The 25,385-nt window shown below is 39.3% G+C and overlaps 1 protein-coding gene across 1 annotated transcript in view; it reads right to left on the bottom strand.

Moving 5' to 3' along the window:
- Window positions 1–25,385, bottom strand: part of LOC134748371 (hemicentin-2-like) — a 200,599-nt gene that overhangs the window by 18,300 nt on the left and 156,914 nt on the right. The window contains exons 8-15 of the mRNA XM_063683155.1: window positions 20,109–20,239; window positions 18,656–18,815; window positions 15,620–15,776; window positions 11,866–12,005; window positions 10,715–10,717; window positions 6,003–6,139; window positions 4,923–5,079; window positions 2,530–2,680 (exon numbers count right to left, since the gene is read on the bottom strand). Coding sequence (XP_063539225.1) covers window positions 2,530–2,680; window positions 4,923–5,079; window positions 6,003–6,139; window positions 10,715–10,717; window positions 11,866–12,005; window positions 15,620–15,776; window positions 18,656–18,815; window positions 20,109–20,239 — 1,036 coding nt within the window. The remainder of the gene's footprint in view (window positions 1–2,529; window positions 2,681–4,922; window positions 5,080–6,002; window positions 6,140–10,714; window positions 10,718–11,865; window positions 12,006–15,619; window positions 15,777–18,655; window positions 18,816–20,108; window positions 20,240–25,385) is intronic.

The following is a 25,385-nucleotide window of genomic DNA, read 5'->3' as shown; positions in this document are numbered from 1 at the left end:
AATCACAGCATGCATTATTATATTAATTTAAACATTAAGTCAACAGTAACACCTAGAAAAAGACTTAGTATACATTACAAAAATCTAGAATAAATATATAATACCAATTAACAAGACACCTAATAGTTGATATTAACAATAACTAAGGTAAGTTAGCCGAGCTAGCTGAGGATGTCAACAGACAATAATTTGTTTTTAAATAAGACTTCACTATCGTGAAACACATCCAAAGAAGGAACATTATTAGCATGCTTGTTGTATAGGCGAGCCAGGCGAGGCAAAGGGGAATGAGCTAATAGGTTAGTTCGACTACGACGCACATTGAATAAGGCACAAGTTATCGACATGCATGCAGACTAATTCGAACGTACACTGACATTAGAATGATATTTGAATCATATTATGTAGTTATCGTGCCTCGCCCACATTAAGGCCGTTCCCTGAGCCAGAAGGCGAAATATCTTATTATAATCATATTTTTCCAAGAGACGTTGATATTTGATTCGTTCTTGATTATATTATCTTTAATATCACAGCTTCCGATACACGAATTATGACACTTGGCGCGATACAATCATTTCCCAAAGTAACCTCTAACTCGGACATTTAATCAAACTTTACTCGGTTATTTATTATGTGACACTATAAACAAAAATGTAAAAAATAACAATCTTAATTTAGATAGTAATTTGACAGCTTTCGATTTTCGATATTGTAAGGCAACGTTTTTAAAATAAATAAAAATAGACAAAATTCGATCAAAATTGACACTTGGCGCGCATGATCTTTCCCGTTCTTTCTTGCGAAATGTGACAGTGATAGCGGTAAACCGATGAAACGTGTTACGTAATAATAATAAGAGTTTAAAACGGAGATACACATAATAATAATAATAAAGCTTTATTTGTCCATGCTAAAAAGTAATATTACAATAATTAATTTACAATATAAAGTAGATTGTTTTTATGTAACATTCAATGTAACTTATTCGTATTATTTTTTAACATTTATAATTATTAATTGTATATTTGCACTTAATAGTTAATTATTTATTTGCCATAAATTATATGTTTACAGATGGTACAGTTTTATAACATGTTGTTTTGTCTCAATACAATTTTACCAGATCACAGTTTTTACAGTTAATTTACCATTAATTAAATGAATTTAACAGAATAATTAGTTAAAAATGTGTACATATTTCTCAATTTTTTTTTCTTTTTGAAACTGTTCTTAAATGGACCCCCTTCGGGTAAAAGCCTCCAAGGTATACCACTTTTTCCTGTCTTTGGCTGTGTTTAGCCAACCTCGACCTGCTTTTACGTACATGTACGTAAAAGTAAAAGCGCAATGCACGGTGGCTAAATAACATGATTCAAATATCATTCTGATATCAGAGTACGTTCGCACTGGCCTGATAGTTTAGAAATTGACTCTAAATTCCAGAATCGTCAAGTTACATGTGTTTAGTGTAGCAACCGAAGTTTGTATAATACTCTAATCTTAGATTATCCAAATGTCAGGGCGTCATATGATATGTATGCAATCAGTACGCCGTGACGAGTCCGCATAACAATGCAATCCTATTATAGACCGCGGGCCAGGAACAGATTTCATGACCAATCGCCTCCCGGACGAAAACTCGTATAGTGGTTAGCCGTTAACGGCTATGTATGATGAGCCCTCGTGAACGTCAGCTGCCGCTCCGTTGGTGGGTTGAGGAATGGCAGCAAATAAAGTCTATAAAAATTATTTTGTCGTCGCCTCCCGCTTGATACTTTGTCAGATGATAGTTCAGATGCTATTGTAAATAAACAAAATCGTCAGCCGATTGTATCGCTGTGGAAAGACCGTCAGCTGGTCACATGAACATGTAAAAAAGAAAATTCTTTTCAGTCATCGGCGTCATCGCCTCCCGTTTGATACTTTGTTAGATGATAGTTTAGATGCTATTGTTAATAAAACAAATCGTCAGCCGGTTGTATCGCGGTGGAAAGACCGGTGGCTGCCATTCCTCAACCCACCAACGGAGCGGCAGCTGACGTTCACGAGGGTTCATCATACATAGCCGTTAACCCCTATACGAGTTTGCGCCCGGGAGGCGATGACTGACGAAATTTGCGCCTGGCTCGCGGTCCATTAGAGTTGCAAGATTCGCGAACTTACCTACTCGGCTTGGCATTGACGATAGACATACTAGCCCAGCGGCGGTAGCACGGTCGCGTTTGGGTTTCGTACTCAAAGGGTAAAAACGGGATCCTATTACTAAGACTCCGTCCGTCTGTCTGTCTGTCACCAGGCTGTATCTCATGAACCGTGATAGCTAGACCGTTGAAATTTTCACAGAGGATGTATTTCTGTTTCCGCTATAACAACAAATACTAAAAACAGAATAAAGTAAATATTTAAGTGGGGCTCCCATACAATAAACGTGTTTTTTTGCTACAGATGGTACCCATTCGTGTGCTAGTCCGACTCGCACTTGGCCGTTTTTTTGACTACGAATTCATGGTAGTAAAAGTTACTTACGCTGACGGCGGATGCTTGTCTAAGTGGTGTCGGCGCGTCATATGCCGCCGATATAACGCTGTTATGACGCCGCAGACAGCAGCACATAGCAATGCTGATAGCGCCACTAGAGACGCTAGCATTGGTGACAACGGTAGGTTTGTGCTCGCTCCTGTTATAAAAGAAAATAACTTATTTATATGACGAATTTAAAAAACGTGTTAGAAATAAGTCAAATAAGTGATAATGACACCTAAAATAACATTTACTATTTTACTTTAGCTAATTTAAATACTATACATTTAATTCCACGTTCCATTAAATCGCGAAATGGACGAGATGCAGAGTGACAAATCGCGAAATGGACGATCTGCGTATTGACGAATCACGAAATGGACGCATCACTTATGGACGAACTGCGTAGTAGACGAATGGATGAAATACGATTTGGACGAACTGCATATTGGACGTACAGCTAACAAATCATCGTATCGTATGTACCTATTCTCTGACGCATAGGTACGAAGGAATTTTTCACCCAGCGCGCGTGGGTTTCGTTCGCCACCCTCCCATGGGGGGGTGTGAGGGGTCTCTACCGCATTCCTGCTTCGAAAACTGTCTCCATTCACGCCCCATCCTCGTGGGGCGGTCATCCGACGTCTTTTGTTTGTACGACTGTGCGATCAGTAGGGCTAAGATGGTCGGCTCTTTATCATTTGTCACCATGCCTGTCACGTTCTAACAAATATTTAAGTGCGAAAGTGACGCATGGCATGACAGGTGATAAAAATGCTACCATGATACCCCTGCTGGTGTTAGCCAGCTTTTGTCACTACTGGCCGTTATCCAACCCCCCGACCCCTAGCCTGGTGATACCGTTTGAGCGGAATTTTTACCCTTTGAAGGCCTATCGTACGCGGCGTGTCATCATGAACCTTCTACGAATGCAGGTCTGACCTTGGGCATTTGCCGTGCGTGTCAATTGACGTCTTTAGGGGCCTAAAGGTTAAAGAAAAATCGAATAGGGTGTAACAGAACTTGTGTATCTTCATCTCAGACTTTATCGTCACTCCCTCAGGTGAGATTCCGGTTTGTACTGATCAGTATGTAAAAAAAACCTAAGTGTACTTTAAACTCACCAGTAAGCTCGTCAGGCTGTCTTTATTACCTAAAAACTTTAGATCTTAGCTCCGTCCCTTCACGAATGAATACCTCGATCTTCCTACTAATTCTACTTTCACGTAATTTTAGTCACTCGCGCGACATGTTTCGGAGAGCCTAGGTCTCCATTTTCAAGCACTAACAGTGCCTGACTGAGTAGCGGTCACGACCGCCGTCGCGTCGCGCACACAGCACGACAGCGCAAGACCTCCCTCAACCGGTTATCACATCGCGCGCTGTGCACACAGCACGACAGCGCAAGACCTCCCTCAACCGGTTATCACATCGCGCGCTGTGCACACAGCACGACAGCGCAAGACCTCCCTCAACCGGTTATCACATCGCGCGCTGTGCACACAGCACGACAGCGCAAGACCTCCCTCAACCGGTTATCAAATCGCGCGCTGTGCACACAGCACGACAGCGCAAGACCTCCCTCAACCGGTTATCATCACATCGCGCGCTGTGCACACAGCACGACAGCGCAAGACCTCCCTCAACCGGTTATCACATCGCGTGCTGTGCACACAGCACGACAGCGCAAGACCTCCCTCAACCGGTTATCACATCGCGCGCTGTGCACACAGCACGACAGCGCAAGACCTCCCTCAACCGGTTATCACATCGCGCGCTATGCACACAGCACGACAGCGCTGTGCAGTACGTGACGCCCGCCCGTCGTGACCGCTACTCACAGGCACTGTTAGTGCTTGAAAATGGAGACCTAGGCTCTCCGAAACATGTCGTGCGAGTGACTAAAAATACGTGAGTGAAACCGATAAGTTAGTATGTCTCACGATAGTTTAAATTCGATTAATTCTACTTTCATTAATTAATTAATCGTGATAAAATGGTAATATTTAGCGGGAACTGAATTTCTAATAGTTTGAAACTATAAACTCACCAGTAAACTTGTCAGGTGACCTTATAGCTACAGTGTACAAAGTCACCGCTTCGCTCCATCCTTTGGCGTTTGCGGCGTATAGCTTCAGCGCGTAGCCCGATCGTCCAATTTAGCTCTACTTTTGTTCATTCGTTCCTTTATGATAATGATGATGAGAGCAGTGCCTAAAGCTATGCTTTATGATGGCAAGAACTTTAGTTAAATATCAAATAAAAAAAAAACATAAACACCAGTTGTCAGGTGATTTTAGAGGTAAAGCGCGTACGTACCTATATAAAGAAATCTAAATCTATGCTTTATGATGATGGGAACAGTACCTGTACTTAATAGTTTGAAACTATAAACTCACCAGTAAACTTGTCAGGTGACCTTATAGCCACAGTGTACAAAGTCACCGCTTCGCTCCGTCCTTTGGCGTTTGCGGCGTATAGCTTCAACGCGTAGCTCGACCTTCCATCTAGTTTCACTTCGAAAGTGGAACTGTTTGAGGTTACGTTGGCATGGACCTAAACAAAGAAACAAATATTTGAAAATCGAATGTGCAAAATGTTTTATCGTCTGTCATCGTGGCCATCACTTTCGAATAAACACGTGACAGTGATAAGCGATAAAACTGAAATCGTCCCGTCGATACTGTGCCTACGTTATTAGACAAAATTCAAAAAGATTAAGGACCTGTTTCACAATGTCCAAGTAAAGTCCTGAATAAGATGATGATGATAATAATGATGATTTTAATGTAATTAATTTAATTTATTTAATAACCCTATATGTATGTACTATTTTTGTAAATAATTAATTGTGTTTCAATGTGTGTATTTGTTTTTGTAAATGCTACCGTAGTTTGTAATAGCTAGTTTATAAGCGATTTGGTTAAACTGTAATGCTTATAAATGTAAATAAATAAATTCAATTAAGCTACTTGCCACTTATCTGACGAATAAAGTCATCTTTGGCGTTTCACAATCTTCAAATAAGCTTAACTGGTAGATAAATACCTTTACAACTGAATGTAATTTTATCTGGCGCGAAGTGCGCTGCCGGCATTTGAGATGGGAGTGAGCTCTTTTCTGTAGCGGTATCGGTTCAGAAATACCGAGGGAGACAGTTCATTCCACAGTTTAGCTGTGCGTTTCTTTCACTTAGGGCCTCTTGTGCCATACACTAACCCCGGGTTAACCGGTTAAACCTGGAGTTAGCATGGTTACCAGTAGAATTTGACACTGGGTTAACGGTTTAACCGGTTAACCCCGGGTTAGTGGGATAGTGCAGGTGGCGCTTAGGCTGTTCAAAAACCCGCGAAAATACTACACATTTAGTCCTCAAAGAAAGAAAGGTATTTTTTTAAATAGTTGTACAAGTTGTACAAAAAGAAAAACTTTCATCATGACCCATACAAAATGTAAGATATTTTTTTTAAGAGTCTTACCAGCAGAGATGGTAATTCCAGCACCTCCATATAGAAGACCTGCGGTAGACCTCCATCAAAGCCTTCCAAGCACTCCACTTGGAAACCAACAGCACTTTGGTTCGTCACTGAGCAGTTGTGCAGTTGCATCGGCTTACCTGTAAAAACCGGACAAGTGCGAGTCGGACTCGCCCACCGAGGGTTCCGAACTTTTTAGTATTTGTTGTTATAGCGGCAACAGAAATACAAAAATTTCAACTGTCTAGCTATCACGTTTCATGAGATACAGCCTGGCGACAGACAGACGGATAGAAAGATGGACAGACGGACAGTGGAGTCTTAGTAATAGGGTCCCGTTTTTACCCTTTGGGTACGGAACCCTAAAAATATTTAAATGTATGTAAATATAAAACAGTTCCGTTATTTAAATACTGACAGCCATTTTCATTCCTTCAGTCATTTATTTCTTGCTTATTTTTTAATGGTGACATTCGCATGTCAAAATACTGCTGCGGCTTTGACGCGGGCGCTGTCAATCTCCATGATAAAATGAGTGACGATGACAGATTGAACGTCATGGACCGCGAGCCAGGAGCATATATCGTTAATCATCGCCCTCTGTTGATAATTTGTCAGATGATAGTTTAGATACTATCATAAATTAAAAAAATTGTCAGCCGGTTTTATTGCGGTGGGAAGTCCGTCAGCTAATCACATTGAACATATATATTTTTTTAGTCATCGCCTCTCGATTGATACTTTGTCAGGTGATAGTTGAGATGATATTATGAATAAAAAAAAATAAAGAAAAAAAACATTTATTTCGGACCACAGAAATCCATAACAGGTTAGTCGAACATGCAGGAACTTAAAACTATGTTAGATACAATTAATTATTACTTAACTTACTAGATATCCACAACTACAATACATACTTAGCTAGAGAACGATGCAGGCTCGACCAGTGCTGCATATAGCGACTATCGAGCCTACCCGCTATCACACTCAGCATACCGTTGCTACTGCCAAGCACTCTGCGACGCGTCGCGGCGGCGCGCTTTCTTATTGTGGCAAAGAAACCGTCTACCTGCGCGTCCGCGAACATGCCTGACGCGCTGCAGAAGCAAAAACCCGTCAGCCGGTTGTATCGCGGTGGAAAGAGTCAGCTGGTCGTGTAAACATGTAAAAAATTATCGCCTTACCGTTGTGTCTGCAAAGCATGCGGCATGCCATCAGGCGTTTATTAAAGTGCCTGATGGAATGCTACATCCAAAGTTATATAATTTGATATCACTGTCATAAAAAGGTATAGCGCTTATTTTTTACATGTTCATGCGACCAGCTGACGCTCTTTTCACCGCGATATAACCGGCTGACGATTTTTTTATTCATAATATCATCTAAACTATCATCTGACTAAGTATCAAACGGGAGGCGATGACTGAAATAGTTTTGTTCATTTTACATATTTCGGTGTCTGCCATTCCTCATCCCACTAACGAAATGGCAGCTGACATCCACTAGAATTCATTACGCATCAGGGAGGCCATTGGTCATCTGTTCGTCTTGCGGTCTATCATAATCGCGGCAGTACTGCGACTACCAACGTCATCGTCACATATTAAGGAAATTTACAGTGACAGCGCCTGCGTCAAGGCCGCAGCAGTAATGTCGTAACAGTACTGGAGTTGCAGTTGCCATCCCAACGAAATTTTTAAATGCTACGGAGCTTCACTAAGCAAGATTTTTTTGAAATACAAACCTTATTAAAACGGTAGAAGTGGGGTAGAAATATAACTAGCTTTAGCGATGCTCGGTAGGGTGCGTCACAGCCGCCACAGCCTCCTGGCCGTCGTGGCTAGCAGGTGGGACAGTGGCCTTCTGAAGCACTGGTCCGCCATGCACGTTAGCCTCATTAATAAATTTAATTTAATATAATTTAATTTAATTTAAGATGTGTAATTTATAGTCCGTAGTAGTCCGTAGTGTTGGATGATGCTGGACATTCTGATGTTTTGAAAAGATGTGTCCCGCCGAGCTTGTTGCCGGTCCCATATTGGGATACCCTCCTACAATTTAGGAGGGAATTAAATCTTCTCGGGTCCGTGGTGTAGGGTTGGAGCCGGCATAGTTTATTTTTATCGCGTATATATATATATATCTTTACTTGAAAAATAATTATAGTGTATAACTAGCCTTATGAACCGATTTTGCATGTACAACCAGCCTTAAAGTTTGTAGTCTATGATTGTTCATTATTTTAGTATGTGGGTATTTTTGCATTTTGTAATTTTTCCTCAGTCACCCGTTGACCACGAACGCTGTAAAGAGTTCGAAACGTCGGGATGTATTATAAATTCAATATACGCGATATAATCCGTTTTCATAGTTTTATTTCATGAGTAACTATCGCGGTAACCGAAGACAATATTATGTACACCAGTACGGACTGGAAGTTGCAACCAAAATCCGGCGACATGAAGACCTTGGGAATAAGCTCGCGCGCGCTCGTTGCGCTCTGCATTTCTTGAAGAGGTGTCGAGATGAAAATCTTATTCCTACATGCGTGAAGATAGCTCCGAAGAAGGACATTATCGGCAGTGAACGCATACTTCGCCGGGCGAGTGAGAGATTACTGTGCAAAACCATCCATAACAACCGTTACACGGCTTATAAACTTGAGCAACAGATTAAGGTAGGCACCGGTCAATTGCAGGAAGTGTTGACAAGCACCGATTTTAATGATGTTGTTGAACAAGGTAATAAACGTTACGCATTTACATTTGAACAATGCAAGAAACGACAAAGTGCCAAGTTTGACAAGTTAAAATCGAAAACGAGACGCAGCGATAACGGAGGGCTTCAGAATAATAGCGCTAACGGAACGTCGCTGTCAGTGTCAAATCGGTCGGTTGTCAATCTATCCAGTAAACAATTGTCGACGTCTGAGTTTTCAGTATTAGAAAAAGGTCTTAATTATGTTGTGGCTCCGCGAAAGATCCCTTTTGAGGACATTATTGTTAGTGTAGAAGACTGTCTGGTGAAAAATCAGGTAAAGAAGGAAGATTTGGAGGCTATACGGCAGGATGTTTCGTCATTATTACGGAAAGCCAAGCCTCCGAAAAGGAATTTGCCTAGAGATGAATTGGCCGCGTTGAAAACGTTACGCGATGATCCAGACCTTACTATTCTTCGAGCGGATAAGGGAAATGCGACGGTTGTACTTAATACTTCAGATTATAACCAGAAAATTAGGGAATTATTAGCGGATACTACAACCTACAAACATGTAAAGACGGACCCGACTATGAAAGTATTGAAAACCACTAAAGAACTAATTAGTGATTACTCGGAGAGCCTTGATCTGAATGTTGCAAGTTTAGTTCCTGACTGCCCCGTGCCTCCAAAGTTGTATGGGTTGCCAAAAATACACAAACCTAGTGCCCCACTACGTCCCATAGTGAGCCAGATAGATGCTCCCACATATAAATTGGCTCAGTACCTCGCGGGAGCCCTCTCAGCATTACGTGGTAACACTAGCACGCATACAAAGGATTCTTACCATTTCATCGGTGAGATTAAAGACCTAACATTGACTGATGATGAGATCATGGTCAGTTTTGACGTCCAGTCGCTATTTACAAGCCTACCGGTACAAGACTGCATTGAAATTGTCAAGAAGAGGTTATGTGAGCAGAACATGTCAGAGGAATATGCTAAGCTGTTGGAACATTGCCTTACATCTGGCTACTTGCTATGGAATGGTGAATTCTACCTTCAAGTCGACGGCGTGGCCATGGGGTCTCCGGTGTCTCCAGTAGTCGCTGACATCTTTATGGAGGACTTCGAGGAGAGGGCACTCTCATTGGCTCCTGTGCGACCGAAGATATTTAAAAGATACGTAGATGACACTTTTACTATACTTCCAAAAAGTAATGTTTCAACTTTCTTGGATCACCTAAATTCCATCCATAGCAAAATAAAATTTACTATGGAGTTGGAAAAAGACTGTTCTCTCCCCTTCTTAGATGTATTGGTAGAAAGAAATCCTGATAACACCCTAGGTCGCACTGTGTATAGGAAACCTACTCATACTGATAGGTACTTAAATGGCAAATCGCATCACCATCCCAGTCAACTTGTTACAGTAGGCAAATCTTTGTTTCAGAGAGCCCAGAGGATATGTGATGACCAGCATCTGGCCGCGGAGCTCCAGCATGCCAGGCGCGCGCTCCAGGCAAACGAGCTCAGGATACCGCGGGTCAACCAGAGGTCCCACATTAAGATCCCCACAGTCGAGCGCAGGCCTGCCATTCTGCCTTTTGTCAGGGGGGTCACGGACAGGATCAGCCACATCTTGAAGCGTGCTTCTATAAAAACATATTTCAAGCCAATGAAGAAGATGTCACAATTCCTGAGGCCTGTAAAATGCAATACCCCTCTACAGACTGCAGGAGTGTACAGGCTGGACTGTGAGTGTGGCCTATCATATGTCGGGCAGACGAAACGGAGCATTTCCACTCGGGTGAAGGAACACATAGCTGATGTCAAGCACCGTCGACCTAGGTCTGCTGTCTGTGAGCATGTCATGGATAAAGCCAATCACTCAATCAAGTTTGATAAGCCTCTGGTTCTTGCCAAGGAGAAGCGTTACATACCCAGAATGCTGCGCGAGGCCATTGAGATTAAGAAATATCCAAACTTTAATAGGGAAGATGGCTTTTCTCTACCACCAGCTTGGGATCCTGTAGTCCACCTGATAAAGGAGCAAGCGAGACATAGACTGTGAGACCGTAGTGTTGGATGATGCTGGACATTCTGATGTTTTGAAAAGATGTGTCCCGCCGAGTTTGTTGCCGGTCCCATATTGGGATACCCTCCTACAATTTAGGAGGGAATTAAATCTTCTCGGGTCCGTGGTGTAGGGTTGGAGCCGGCATAGTTTATTTTTATCGCGTATATATATATATATCTTTACTTGAAAAATAATTATAGTGTATAACTAGCCTTATGAACCGATTTTGCATGTACAACCAGCCTTAAAGTTTGTAGTCTATGATTGTTCATTATTTTAGTATGTGGGTATTTTTGCATTTTGTAATTTTTCCTCAGTCACCCGTTGACCACGAACGCTGTAAAGAGTTCGAAACGTCGGGATGTATTATAAATTCAATATACGCGATATAATCCGTTTTCATAGTTTTATTTCATGTGTAATTTAATTTAATTTAATTGGTTCATTTTATCCAATCAATTAAAAAAAAAAAAAATTATTTTAATTCTATTTTAATTGTAATTTTATATTTAAACAATACTATAATTTTAATTCTAATTTTGAATTTTATATCTAAATTAGTTGTCTAAATAAATTTTAATTTTAATTCTAATTTTAATTTTAATATTTGATTTGTTAAATTGTATATGGATTCCGAATTGTCCGAAATAAATGTTTTTTTTTTTGTTTGCTTTACTTTAGATACAGTCGACATCAGATATATCAGAGCGCTCAAGGTACTCAAAATATCTGAACGCACTCAATCAATCCATAATTTATTGCAAGAACATAGTATTACATAAGTTGATAAACATTTAAAAGAAGCGTGAGCGGTACTCTAACGCCTTGACAATAGAGGCGTGTTCAGATATTTGTGAGCAGCTCGGGCGCTCCGATATATCTGATGGCGACTGTACGTTACTTTATTTTACATACCAGCAGCTACCACTTTGTACACACAAGGGGCTTCTTGTCGCCCGACAGTGTTGGTGGTTGTACACGATATGGTGCCAAAGTCCATGTTTGTCATCGATGGGACGCGGAGCATAACGTAACTTTTCTTCACCTTTCTTTGCTTTACTTTACTCTAAGTTACTTTATTTTACATACCAGCAGCTACCACCTTGTATACACAAGGGGCTTCCTGTCGTCCTACAGTGTTGGTGGCTGTACACGATATGGTACCAAAGTCCATGTCTGTGATTGGAGTGTAGCGGAGCGTTGACGCGAATCCCGATTTTGTGTAAGACCTGGTAAAAAGTATATTAAAATTGAATAACAAACAGGAATATACGGTCAACGAATTTAACTTCAGTACCATTTCGTACCTTGTCATAGAAAAGAATAAGGGCCTATAAGGTCCCTAGCGACTTTCATATTGATTGTGACTGTGACAAGGTACGAAATGGTAAGAAAAAGGCCATTCAAAATGTACGAATAATTATTACTTGTAGGGATCTATTATGATTTATTGTGTAAACTGTGTAGGTACAAGAAGTATAGCTACGTACATTTTTTTAAGAGTATCAACAACCCTTTTCGGGCATACAATTTATTTTATGCATATATTATTTCAATATAAGTATCCACTCTGTGGTATTAGTTCAAGCTGTGTTAAGCCTGCGCCGGTCAGAATACACAATGCCTAATACCTACATGTTACCTTAGCCATATGCTTTTAGTTGATCATGTCTATTCGTGAAACAGGATTAAAACGTAGCTGTTGATGATGATGATGATGATGATGATGTATTCCTGCTATCCCTCATTAGGGACATAGGGCTCGCAGAAGAATCCTCCATTTGTCACGATCTTGAGCGGCTACTTCCAGCTCTTTCCAATCGAGTCCAGTTGAGCCAGCCTCTTTCTCAACTTATCCCTTTCTCAACGTCGCTGTTACCTCTAGATTTCAAAATGATGCCTGTAACCTGTGTTAATTGTGTAAAACCAGTATTTGTATTTATTTATTCATGAACAATATAATTGTATTTGAATATAATTACATGCTAAGTTCCTTAAATCTAAGAATTATACAATCTAACATGCAGAACAATATCAGACGTATTTACCTAAATTAATCTAAATTAATTACTACCCCTGGCAGTGTTGCTAAACTCACACATTCATAGTTAAGTTACAACATGGCATATAATAATAAAAAATTTGATCAGTAACTAGCAACTTTCCATTCCAATATGGTGTAACCGGTTGGCACAAAAACTCGCCTAACACCAATAAAATACAACTACTTAATTCTGAATGGCGATGTAATAAATTCATCATTCAGTTATCCCGGCATTTTGCCTCAACTCATGGGAGCCTGGGGTCCGCTTGGCAACCAATCCCAAGAATTGACGTGGGCACTGGTTTTTACGAAAGTGACTGCCATCTGACCTCCCAACCCAGAGGGGAAACTAGGCCTTATTGGGATTAGTCCGGTTTCCTCACGATGTTTTCCTTCACCGAGAAGCGACAGCAATATCAAAGATATTCCGTACATAAGTTTCGAAAAACTCATTAGTACGAAGCCGGGGTTTGAACCCGCGACTTCCATATTGCAAGTCTCACGCCCTTACCGCTCGCTAGGGCGCTTTTAACGATGTAATAAATTATTGAAAAAATATTTATATCACTCATTTTTCGCTTCCTGTGATTGTGACGCCATTAAACTGGTGTATGATAATACTATTACTTATTCTGTGACTGGTGGCTAGCGTATTTTATGTCTATATTTAAAGGATAGGCTTAAGTAGTATGTTATACGTTAATCGAAAGTATATTACGATAAAAAAGTAGATACGAATGATTACCACCAGCCAGTAGACTGCACACACACATGCATCTCGAACAGATCTATGTGACCCTATGACGCTACAACGAATAGTTAAGAAACAGGTCTAAACTATCTGATACAGCATCACTAACGTAAAGTACATCGAAGGCAACAATATCGATCCAGACAACATGCATACATGTATATATACATATAATCACGCCTATTTCCCGGAGGGGTAGGCAGAGACCACGGATTTCCACTTGCTACGATCCTGACATACCTCTTTCGCTTCCTTCACTTTCATAACATTCCTCATACACGCTCGCCGGTTAAGGGTGCTCTTGACCTGGCCTTTCTTCAGGATTTCCCCGATCTGACCAGAGAAAGATCCAGACAAATGGCTCAAAAATATGTGAACACGACTTTATTGTCTAAGGTGTAAGACCGTGCACATATTTTTGAAACTTTGGGCATGTATATATATTTATGCCCTTGACTGTACACAAAATAGACTGCCGCAATGAATGTGTTAATCTAGGCTCTAGGCATTTCCAGCAAATGCCACAAAAATGTTACATTCATTACTTTGAGAGCTCACAGACAAAGGGAATTAATTAATCAGAGTGTAAGTTTCACGCATTTCATTAATTCATAACATTTAATAACGTTTGTCATGGTAGCCGATTCTGCTGTACCAATTTGTTATTGTTTTGATCTTGTTACGATACGGGCATATAATAAACACAACAGACAAGACAATAGTGGACGATCACTTCTCCATACAAACGTAGCCCCCATTTTCCTCTCTAGATATTGATATGGAAAATATTTCTATAAAATTAAATACTTAGTTATTAAAATTTAACTATAGCTGTGCCCCTTCGTTTGATTTTTTTTTCGATTTTCCTGATTGTTATAAGACTTATAAGACTGGGTAGGTATATTCTTAATAATAATTAAAATAAGAATAAAATAAACGAATGGACATAAGACATAAGCTACGGTTAATATTCAGTACATTTTTTATACATTTTTATAAAAAAAAAAAAATTAAGAAGTATAATTATCCTCTTATTATAAACTTTTTAGTATGCATTTTTACACACTAACACACACACGCGCGCACACACACACACACACACACACACACACACACACACACACACACACACACACACACACACACACACACACACACACACACACACACACAAATACACATACATACAAACAAACACACGCTCACACGCAGCAACATATATGTTAAAGTATGCACAGCTATCTGTAAGTTTCAAAGTAACTCTCTGTACAATTTGTACCAATATATACCTAGATTAAGAAACTAATATAACGAAACTGGGTCCTGTAACACCGGGTTTCCTAGCTCAGGACACAGGGTCGTGATTTATTGTATACTCAAATTTGCACAATAAACTTTTTTCATTTTTTCATTTTCAGTACATTGTGTTTTTTTTCATAATGTCAATGTCCAGGGAGGAAAATGGGGAGCGGAAATCGTGTTTGTATGGAGAAACGGTAGTCTACTCTCGTCTTAATAAGACGATTTCCGCTGCGATACTCTCGCACCAATCAGCATGGGCAATCCTCAAGGTCGTATCAAAACCAGACCACAGTCGTAACAAAATGTTAAATCGCAATCGGCCTCATGATGAGCTCAGCTCTTCTATTAAAATAGGCTTTATTATTCGATGTGAAATTCATTACGAAAATGGGTTTTATAATTAAGTAACTACTTATTTCATTTCAGTCTTATCGTCTTGACATAATATATGGTTCCTCTACACCATTGCCCATGATGGGTAATTTCAGGTGATCCCGATCGTGTGGAGGGCTTAATGGCCTACAGTGGCCCATGGTCATGATGGACTTTGAGGTCTTGTATTTTTTTATTATTGCCACATATTTTTTAAGCTTCCAATTTATTGTGATAAATTGCTTATTTCTTTCTATTTAACTAGATATAGTTATACAATTCAACATGTGTGTGTACTACCTTATTATGCACTACATCTGTATCAGCTTAGCCATACTTTAGTGAATTTCCAATGTTCATGTAAAATATCTCACCCAGCTGGTATTTGAGTCTGCTCCCCTGAACTGTTGAAAGTCCACGTGAAGCTTATAGGAGCAGGGTTGGAGTCTACCGAGCAGAGGAGCTGGACCGTCTCCTGCTTCAGGGCTCCGTAGACCTCGCCATCATCCACCACCTTGCACACGGGGGCGTCTGTTGGGAGGTGCAAATAGATTAGACCGAGCACACACACACCAATCACGAAGTCATCTACAACACAAAAAACACAAGACCTGCGCAGTGACTAGAATACTGACAGGACACTAAGTTGAATAAACACATGTTTCAAATTGGAATGTAACAAGACGCGACATGCAGGTTCTGCCAGGAGTCAGAGGAGACTGCAATGCACATTCTCTGTTCCTGCGGACTACTAATGTACATTAAAAACCGGCCAAGTGCGAGTCGGACTCACGCACGAAGGGTTCCGTACCATTACGCTCGAAAACGGCAAAAAATCACGTTTGTTGTAGCGGAGCCCCACTTAAGTATTTAATTTTATTCTGTTTTTAGTATTTGTTGTTATAGCGGCAACAGAAATACATCATCTCTGAATTTTTTTTTTGTTTTTTTATTTTATTGATTAGAATAGAATAGAATAGAATAGAATAGAATACTTTATTCGTACACACACACAGACAATAGACATACATTAAAAGAACATGAAAATAAAGTGTCACGAAATGGCCCCATCTCAGCATTAGCTACACAGCTATCACGGTTCATGAGATACAGCCTGCTGACAGACGGACAGACAGATAGACAGTGAAGTCTTAGTAATAGGGTCCCGTTTTTATCCTTTGGGTACGGAACCCTAAAAAGAAATACCTTTTTACAAACTTAGATAACCTCATGTCATTTGTATGTGCAAAATTTCATTACAATCCAACACGTAGTTTTAAAATGAGAACGGAACTCCGTTTGTACGGAAACGTGAAATTCGGCCGAGGTTATCATCAACATGGCGGTTATCTCGTGAGCCAAGTCTAGGTACTTACTGGACTTGTCCTTCTCGGCTTTCACGAGATTCTCATTATTAATTAATGCACAAGATACGAGTATGTACGATAATATCAGTTGAAAAACGGAACTGTACTATTGCCAAAATATTTTGGATTTCGCATAAAAATTGGACGTTCTAATTAAGGCAGAGGGACAGAATAAAATCAAAGGGAACCGACTCGATTTGAATAGCATTACTCTGATTTTGCTGTTTCAAAATAAAAATTTCATCTTCTTTATTCGAATGAGGCTATTAGAAATGGCTATAGGAATAATAACATAAAGATAAAAATCCGATATGTATTTTATAGTAAATACATAGATTAAAGATTGTTAACCAAGGGATGAATTAAAGCACCCATTTCTGTCGAGATGTTAGTCCGAGACTGAAATGGTGCCTTTCACCCGAGTTAAACACTGTATTTTTCATTTCGAATACGAGGAAAGTTAAATACTGTCTATTAAAAAAACACGGCTAAGTCTTGTATAATCTTCAGTAGTATTTCTTGAGGGTGCTTTTAATTAAAAATTCAGGCAAAAGTGTCGTTATTTATGGAATGGGGATTTAGTTATCAGAATGAAAATTGTACGACAAATCTGCATGAAACCAAAATTTTAATTACTTATCGTAAAAACCGGCCAAGTGTGAGTCGGACTCGCGCACCGAGGGTTCCGTACTTTTTAGTATTTACTGTTATAGCGGCAACAGAAATACATCATCTGTGAAAATTTCAACTGTCTAGCTATCACGGTTCATGATATACAGCCTGGTGACAGACAGACAGACGGACAGACGGACAGCGGAGTCTTAGTAATAGGGTCCCGTTTTTACCCTTTGGGTACGGAACCCTAAAAAAGAAAGAAAACGTACCTAACTAACTTAGCGGTTACACTCACGTGTTTTTAGTCACTCGCGCGACGTGTTTCATGTTTCGCGCTAAGTTAGTTAAGTTAATATGTCTCACGATAGTTTAAATTCGAAAACGTACCTACTTAAAAAGTGCTCTAGAGCAGAAACGTATCATTTTCTGCACACTTTTTAGAACAACAACGACCAGTTCGTCAGAGCATGAAAAATGAAAAATAAAAATCGGTCCATAAACGCATTAGAAAAGAGTGGATAGATCGTGAAAGCTAAGTTCCATAAAGTTTTACTTCCGCGATTCCTCTCCAGCATCGGCCAAAAAACTGACAAACAGTAATTTATACAATTTATATCAGAGCTCTAAAGGCCAATTCAAACCAACATTTTGACATCAAAATGATGTCATTTTATTATCATACGTCCGTACGTCTCGCTCGCGGCAACACATGTACGTAACGGATTAAGTACCCACTTATTGTATATTATTTTACCTAGTGCGAGCGATATGCACACGTGAATGATAACTAAATGTCATCATTTAGATATCAAAATGTACTTTCGAATTGGCCTCCGAGATGCAACTCAGTATATCCCAGTTTATTCTAAAGTATATCGATGAGCTTGCTGCTCTTTATAAAGCAAACCGAGACGGAATATACAATGAACAATTTGGGAATTGGAAAGATTTATATTGCTGTTTGTTGCATTCTGTCTTGTTACTTCCTGCCAAATTGTCCGTACTGTTTTACTAAATATAATAAGTTTTTTTGTCAAAAATTTCATTTTTGTTACAAGCTTTTATCGCTGACTGTACTTTTTTAGGGTTCCGTACCCAAAGGGTAAAAACGGGACCCTATTACTAAGACCGCTGTCCGTCTGTCTGTCACCAGGCTGTATCTCATGAACCGTGATAGCTCACATTTGAAATTTTCACAGATGATGCATGCAGATGCATTTCTGTTGCCGCTATAACAACAAATACTAAAAAGTACGGAGCCTTCGGTGCGCGAGTCCGACTCGCACTTGGCCGGTTTTTTTCATCAATCAAGCTCAATTGAATGCTGTGAAGTGGGTCTAATATAGTTTGCAAGATTAGACCCGAACGTACATCATACAAACATTGCAAGTTAAAACAACGAAAGATTAAAGATTCAAAGCTACTCACATCTGACTTGCAGTGAGACGGGGTTGCTAGTAGCACTGCCTTCGGTGTTAGAAGCGAGACAGCTATAGTCGCCGGCAGCTGTCCTGTTCACGCTCTGCAGCACCAGACTCTGGTCGCTGAGGATGATGCCGGAACTAGTGTTGTGGGTGATCTCTTTGTCCTGCCAAATGATAGAAAGAAATTAGGAAGTATATTATAATATCTTTATCATTTATTTACTGAGAGACTTTTAGTAGTAGTAGTAAAACTGTTTATTGTACAAAACGAAACATAAAACAAGAAAAAACTTTTTCCAGTCTCCCCGAAAAATTCAGGGCAATCCACGTCCATCTGCGGTGGGTGGGTTATTTGAAAAAGAAACTATTTGTAATTTGGAAACTTTGGCCAAAAGCAAACTAAACTAGGTATAAGCCACGTGTGTTCCGGTCTCCGAGACTATGGGGCCCAAGGATAATTTTGTCATCTAGTTCTTGCTTTTTGCCTATCTTGGCGTCAAAATCAACTAGAACCAGGTTGCATGTGGCCCTTTCATTATCTACTTCCTTGTCAGGGTCAATACCCTCATACCTCAATACATCAATATGTTGGCGCATATGTTTGAACTTAGGTTAATATTTGTTTTTCATGCAATTTAAAGTCTCATGATATCTACAATTCATATTTATTTTATTCTCTTATAATATCTAAACCCACTGACTATCAGTCCGCCGGACGATATCGGCCTGTCAATCAATCAATCAATCTTTAGGTAGTATGGCTCCATCGATACTGTCGATGATTTCGCCAAAGTCAAAGTGGGATCCACGTGGGATCGAATTAATATTTCAGCCAGTGTACGGTAAATAATAAAATAATGGGCCTCTAGGGCTCTAGCCAGACACGGTTAGAGGTAGAAATACCAAATGCTCTTAGAGCACGACGTTGTTCGGTAGTTATTATTTGTAGTTGACTCGTAAAACCGATAGCTGGATTTTACGAGAAGCACGTGGACTACCGGCCGTTGACTCCAAAATGGTGGTTAAACACGCTTTGAGATTAATTCTCCATTCACTGCACACTACTACATTAGATTGCTGTATAATAAAGCTATCGATATTACACTTTAAACAATATTAATGAGCAAGAAACAAAGTAATTAATCACGAGGCTACTATCAAGATGGCGTTCGAACCGGAAGTCCTATCGGCCTGTCAGTTAGAACAAAAATTTGACAGTTCCGAACAACTGACAGGCCTATATCATCCGGCGGACTGATAGTCAGTGGGCCCCTTTCTCATATTTATTATTACAGATAAACCAAGGGAGCTATTAGCTCAACAGTGGCATTGCCTCGCAGTATAAATGGCTATTCGCTGGGCAAAAAAAGAGCCGATTACCCCTTCCAGTTACACGTAGCATCAGTGAGATTATATTTCTCTCTGACTGAATAAATAATTATCTAATAATCACTAACCCCTTTATACCAGGTGAGTCGATAACTCTTCGGGTTGGCCTTGACACTGCACTCGAAATACACGTCGTCCCCTTCTTTGATATGACCAGGGTTCAGGCTGGAACCCATCCTCAGCGTCACTACGGGAACATCTGCAGATAAAGAATATACTGGAAACCTGGCGTTTAAAAATCCGGCCAAGTGCGAGGACTCGCGCACGAAGGGTTCCGTACCATTACGCAAAAAAGGCAAAAAAAACACGTTTGTTGTATGGGAGCCCCACTTAAATATTTATTTTATTCTGTTTTTAGTATTATATATATATACATCATCTGTGAAAATTTCAACTGTCTAGCTATCACGGATCATGAGATACAGCCTGGTGACAGACGGACAGAAGAACGGACGGACGGACAGCGAAGTCTTAGTAGTAGGGTCCTGGAGTCCGTTCTAGCTAACTTATTACAGCGACTTGAATAAAACAAAGTGACTTCCTCACTTTGTTCTATTACGACAAAGTGTGGTAATGTCATTATAATCGTAATTTTTGCATAGAAACTTGACATTAATGATGACATACTACAAATGCCATGCAGAGTTAGCTTGGTCGGATTCTAGTTATACGTGAAAAGTCAATTATATTTTGTATCTTGGCCCCATCATTTTTGCCAATAATTTACGTAACTGTATGTTTGTTTGAAACTTTAATATCTGTCAGTAGGTAGATATGTCTAAATCAAATCACATAGATGTAGCATTTCAGCCAAAAATGCGTTAAGTAATTACAGAAACAATTTTTCACAATAATAAATTGTCAGAAGGATTTCTAAAACGCGGTCAAGAATATACATTTAAAATCTATCGAGTTATTCGAGCCCACGGTGTATAATAAACAAAGATAGATATAACTCCGTAATAGATGGATACAGTCTAAGGAAAAAACGTGCCTCGAAAATCACGAAAATTTGATTCTCGATCAGATGGCGCCACTAGTTTTGGCCTACACTCGTATAGAGGGCGTTGACTGTTTCGTTTGTTATTTATAATTTTAACGCATACCAGTGAAAGAACATGGGTCAAAATCATATAAAAATAATTAATGCAAATAAAAAAAACATTTATCCATATTTAAATACATTTTATCGTATTTTTATAAATATTTCTTTTTAGTTTTAAAGTGTGTACAAATGACAGTGAATTTCCAGGGGTTACAAAATTTACTATGACAGTACCGCTCTAGTATAAGTTACTCTATGATAATAAATAATAAACCTACTCAACAGACACCAATTATCTTACAAATTAAGGGTATAAAAATAACCCGGAAAAGGAGGAAAATCGATAAGCGTTTAATCCAATCAGAATTCCATCGCCTCCGGAGTAATAATAAAACTTTGAGGAAAATAAGTTTTAATATTTATTGAGGATTCTTCAGAGAAAATTGGTTGTCTAGTTTACGATGTATTTCAAGGATGCTGTTTGATTTTAGTACCTAAACCCTTTTTATTATGAATTGGCGATCATAAGCTTAATATAAACAGAAATAAGATGTCGAATACTAAAAAATAAGAGAAATGGATAAGTTTTTGTCAAAAAATTCCTACAAGATTTTATCGCTGACTGTTAATTTCTTTCCACAGGACACAATTTAATTTTCATCGAGACATTTCTGTTTGATTATTGAACCTGTTCACAAAATTTCACGAAAAACGAGGAATGCCTTTATTAAAAATTCTAATTGACATCGGGTAGGGACCATTTTTATGAATAACTGATTTTGAGGAGGTTTGTATCAAATTATTTTTGAAGCGAGATTCGAATCGTCGGGGCATATCTCCAAGTTTCGAATATAAATCAGGGTGCGCTTTTACAAGTTTACACAATTCGAAAATACATATGCAGGGTACCGTGAGAATTCCAAGATTTCTAAAGTGTGGCTTACTACTATCGGGTAGTGTAATATTTGCTAAGATACGGATGCATTTCTTTTGTAAAATTAGTAAATCGTCTGCGTTTGTACTGTTTCCCCATAAAATTATGGCATAGCGAAGCCATGCCTGGGCAAAAGCATAGTAAGCTGTTAGGGCTGTTTGGATACGGATACGGATGCATTTCTTTTGTAAAATTTGTAAATCGTCTGCGTTTGTACTGTTTCCCCATAAAATTATGGCATAGATAGATGATAGATAGATAAAACGTTTATTTGGATGCTGCAAAACACACAATTTTAGTGTAAAGTATAAGTAGGTACATTGCAGTCAGAACAAAACTTAACTACTAAATTAAATTAACAAAAAATTTTTTACTTAAACACGAAATATTAGTTTTTAGTGGTTAGCTGCACGCTGTGTGCATTGCAGCAACAACAAAAGGGTTCCGACTCAGCTATACGCTCCACTCTATTGAGCGGAGCACTGATATTCTGCCGGAACCCAGATCACGTTACAGTTAGGTAAATATGACGGTGATAAGTATACGGTACTGTAAAAAGTGTGTAGTTGAGTGGTGTTAGAAAGTTCTGAAATAAAATACATAAATAAAACAGAAAATAAGCATAAACATAGAAATAAAAATAGTAGTGGCCATAAAATAAGAGTGAGAAAGCGCGAAAGGTTCGGTACAAGATCTCATAGCAATACCGATTAGATCCTGAAATCAGCAACCAAAAAGCCGTATGGTATCCCTGTTTTTTGTTTTTCAAGCAGTATCTTTTTAAACTGGTGTTTAAAAGTTTAATTATTTTTGAGCCGTCTTACAGGTGGAGGGATATCATTCCAGCATTTGGTCGCGATATACCGGAAACAACCGGTAAATGCAATCGTTCTATGAGGGTACATTTCTAAGAGACAACGCCGAGTTGACCTAGTGTCATGACGGTTGTGAAATTTTGAAATGTTAATCTTGGAAAAGAGATATTCCGGAAATTTATTGTTTAAGACGCCAAAGAGGAGACATGCAAGATGTAGGTGTCGCCGAGAAGACATATTCAGCATGGACGATTTGTTCAAATACGGGGTGATATGGCTTCTAGGGGGTATAGAGTAACAAAATCTATAACACGCATTTTGTACTCTTTGTATTAAGCGACGAGTTTTATGTTGCAGGCGTGGTCCATAAAGTATATCACCATAATTCAACTTTGAAATAATCAGCGATTCACATAAAATCATGCGGACGTTCTCACTCAAAAGGTTGCGGATCTGGTATAAGACCTTTAAGCGAAAGAAACATGACCTCACCAGTTCACCTACGTGTTTCTCAAACCTCAACTGGCTATCAATCACTATACCTAGGTTTCTTGCTTCTTCTACGCGATCGATTGCAGAGCCTTTGATGTGTACTTGAGGATCACAGTGCAAAATACGAGATATCTGTGTTTTGGTGCCCATAATCATGTACTTCGACTTAAGAGGGTTTAATAACAAACAGTTTCTTTCAGCCCAGGATGAGATGTTTTCAAGATCTTCGTTGATTTTAAAGATTGAATTGGCGAAGTCATTACAGCGATCTGAGTAATACAATTGAACGTCATCTGCATATAAATGATATTTACAGTGCCTAATAACATTAGTTATATCGGCACTATATATAATGAACAGTAAAGGACCCAGTATCGAGCCTTGAGGGACACCACGAGTTATCGGTCTAGCATCAGATACCAAAAAAGTGCCGTCATCTTTACATATTTTGACTGACTGGGTACGCTCATCAAGGTAACTTTTGAACCACAAAAGAGACTTTGTATCTACACCATAATACTTTAGTTTTGAAAGCAGTAAGTCAATATTTATGCAGTCAAAAGCACGAGAAAAGTCCAATAGCACTAAACAAGTCCCTTTGCCAGAGTCTTGTTCTGTAATAATATTGTCCACAACATCTATCAGGGCAGTCACAGTCCCCATACCCTTGCGAAAACCTGACTGTAATTGAGGCAGAATATTGTTATCCTCTACATATTTATATAACTGGTCATAGACTGCTTTTTCCAGAATCTTTGAGAGGAAGGGCAATATACTTATAGGTCTAAGGTCTTTTAGTTCTCGCGCGTTATCCACCTTAGGTAAAGGTGTAACCAAGGCAGATTTCCACAGAGCAGGCACCTCGCCAGTCAATATAGACCGATTAATGATTGCCGTAATCACCTGCAGGGTGCGCGGAAGGGTGAGTAGCACCATATCTCGGCAAACTGCATCTACCCCAACTGAATTGGTAGTAATGGACAGTATATATTTACATACTTCGTTCTCGTCCACTGGCTTCAAGCTGAACAAAGTATGACCATAACGGCGGGTTTCAAAGAATGACTGGGTATAATACGCAACCTTACCATTGCCAGGCACATTCAAAAAATTGTCATTAATCAAATTTGGGTCATTGAAATGACAAGGAAGACTATCTCGACTGTTAAAATCTGTCAAAACAGTTTTTTTAAGGTTTTTCCAGAGTGTCTTGGAATTTTTGGAATTAGAATTGATATGGTGATTGTAATAAGCTTGTTTTTCATTAAATATACTTTGAGTTACAAGTTTTTTCAATTCACTATAGTATTGCTTATGGATTTCCGATTTAGACTTACGGTATGCAAGATGAGCCTCATTACGCTTTTCTATCATGATTTTGATAGTGTCAGTGATCCACGGTAAATTGGTGTTGCGCCTGATTGTGATAGATTTATTTGGAGCATATATGTCAAATAAAGTCAATAACAACAAATTAAAAGTCTCCACCATGCCTTCTACGGAATCAATTTGTAACACCATTTCCCAGTCTATGGTCTGCAGGCCCCTATCAAACTTAACCTGGTCAATATCCTTGATTGGCCTATAAGTAATTGTTTTCGGCACCATTTTGGGTCGTTTTATTGGCAAGGTAATTGTTATCATGGCATGACCGAGAGAACCTGTTATATTAGAGACGCATACATCGGTCACAGGCGTGTTGGTACAAATAACATAGCGAAGCCATGCCTGGGCAAAAGCATAGTAAGCTGTTAGGGCTGTTTGTAAGTCTGTGGTCTTTTTTTTTTGCGTTGCGGATGTTTGCGGAGGCGCATGTGGCATCCGCGCCAGCTCCAACAGCGTCCTAGAAATCATTGCGGACTTCATACGCCCGGCAGCACTGGTAAACACATTGAGAAATAGATGACGGGTGCCAATGTGTTTACCACGGTTACCTACCTTGATTTAATTTTTTAATGTTATCGGCTTAATGTTTGTGTTTGTTTAATGTTTGTATTTTTGTATTATGTACTTATGAGTCACAGATACTCGAAATAAATGATTTTTTTTAGACATGCAG

The sequence above is a fragment of the Cydia strobilella genome, chromosome 16 (genome assembly GCF_947568885.1).
Source record: "Cydia strobilella chromosome 16, ilCydStro3.1, whole genome shotgun sequence".
Classification (NCBI taxonomy): domain Eukaryota; kingdom Metazoa; phylum Arthropoda; class Insecta; order Lepidoptera; family Tortricidae; genus Cydia; species Cydia strobilella.
This window is presented reverse-complemented; position numbering and strand designations above follow the sequence as displayed.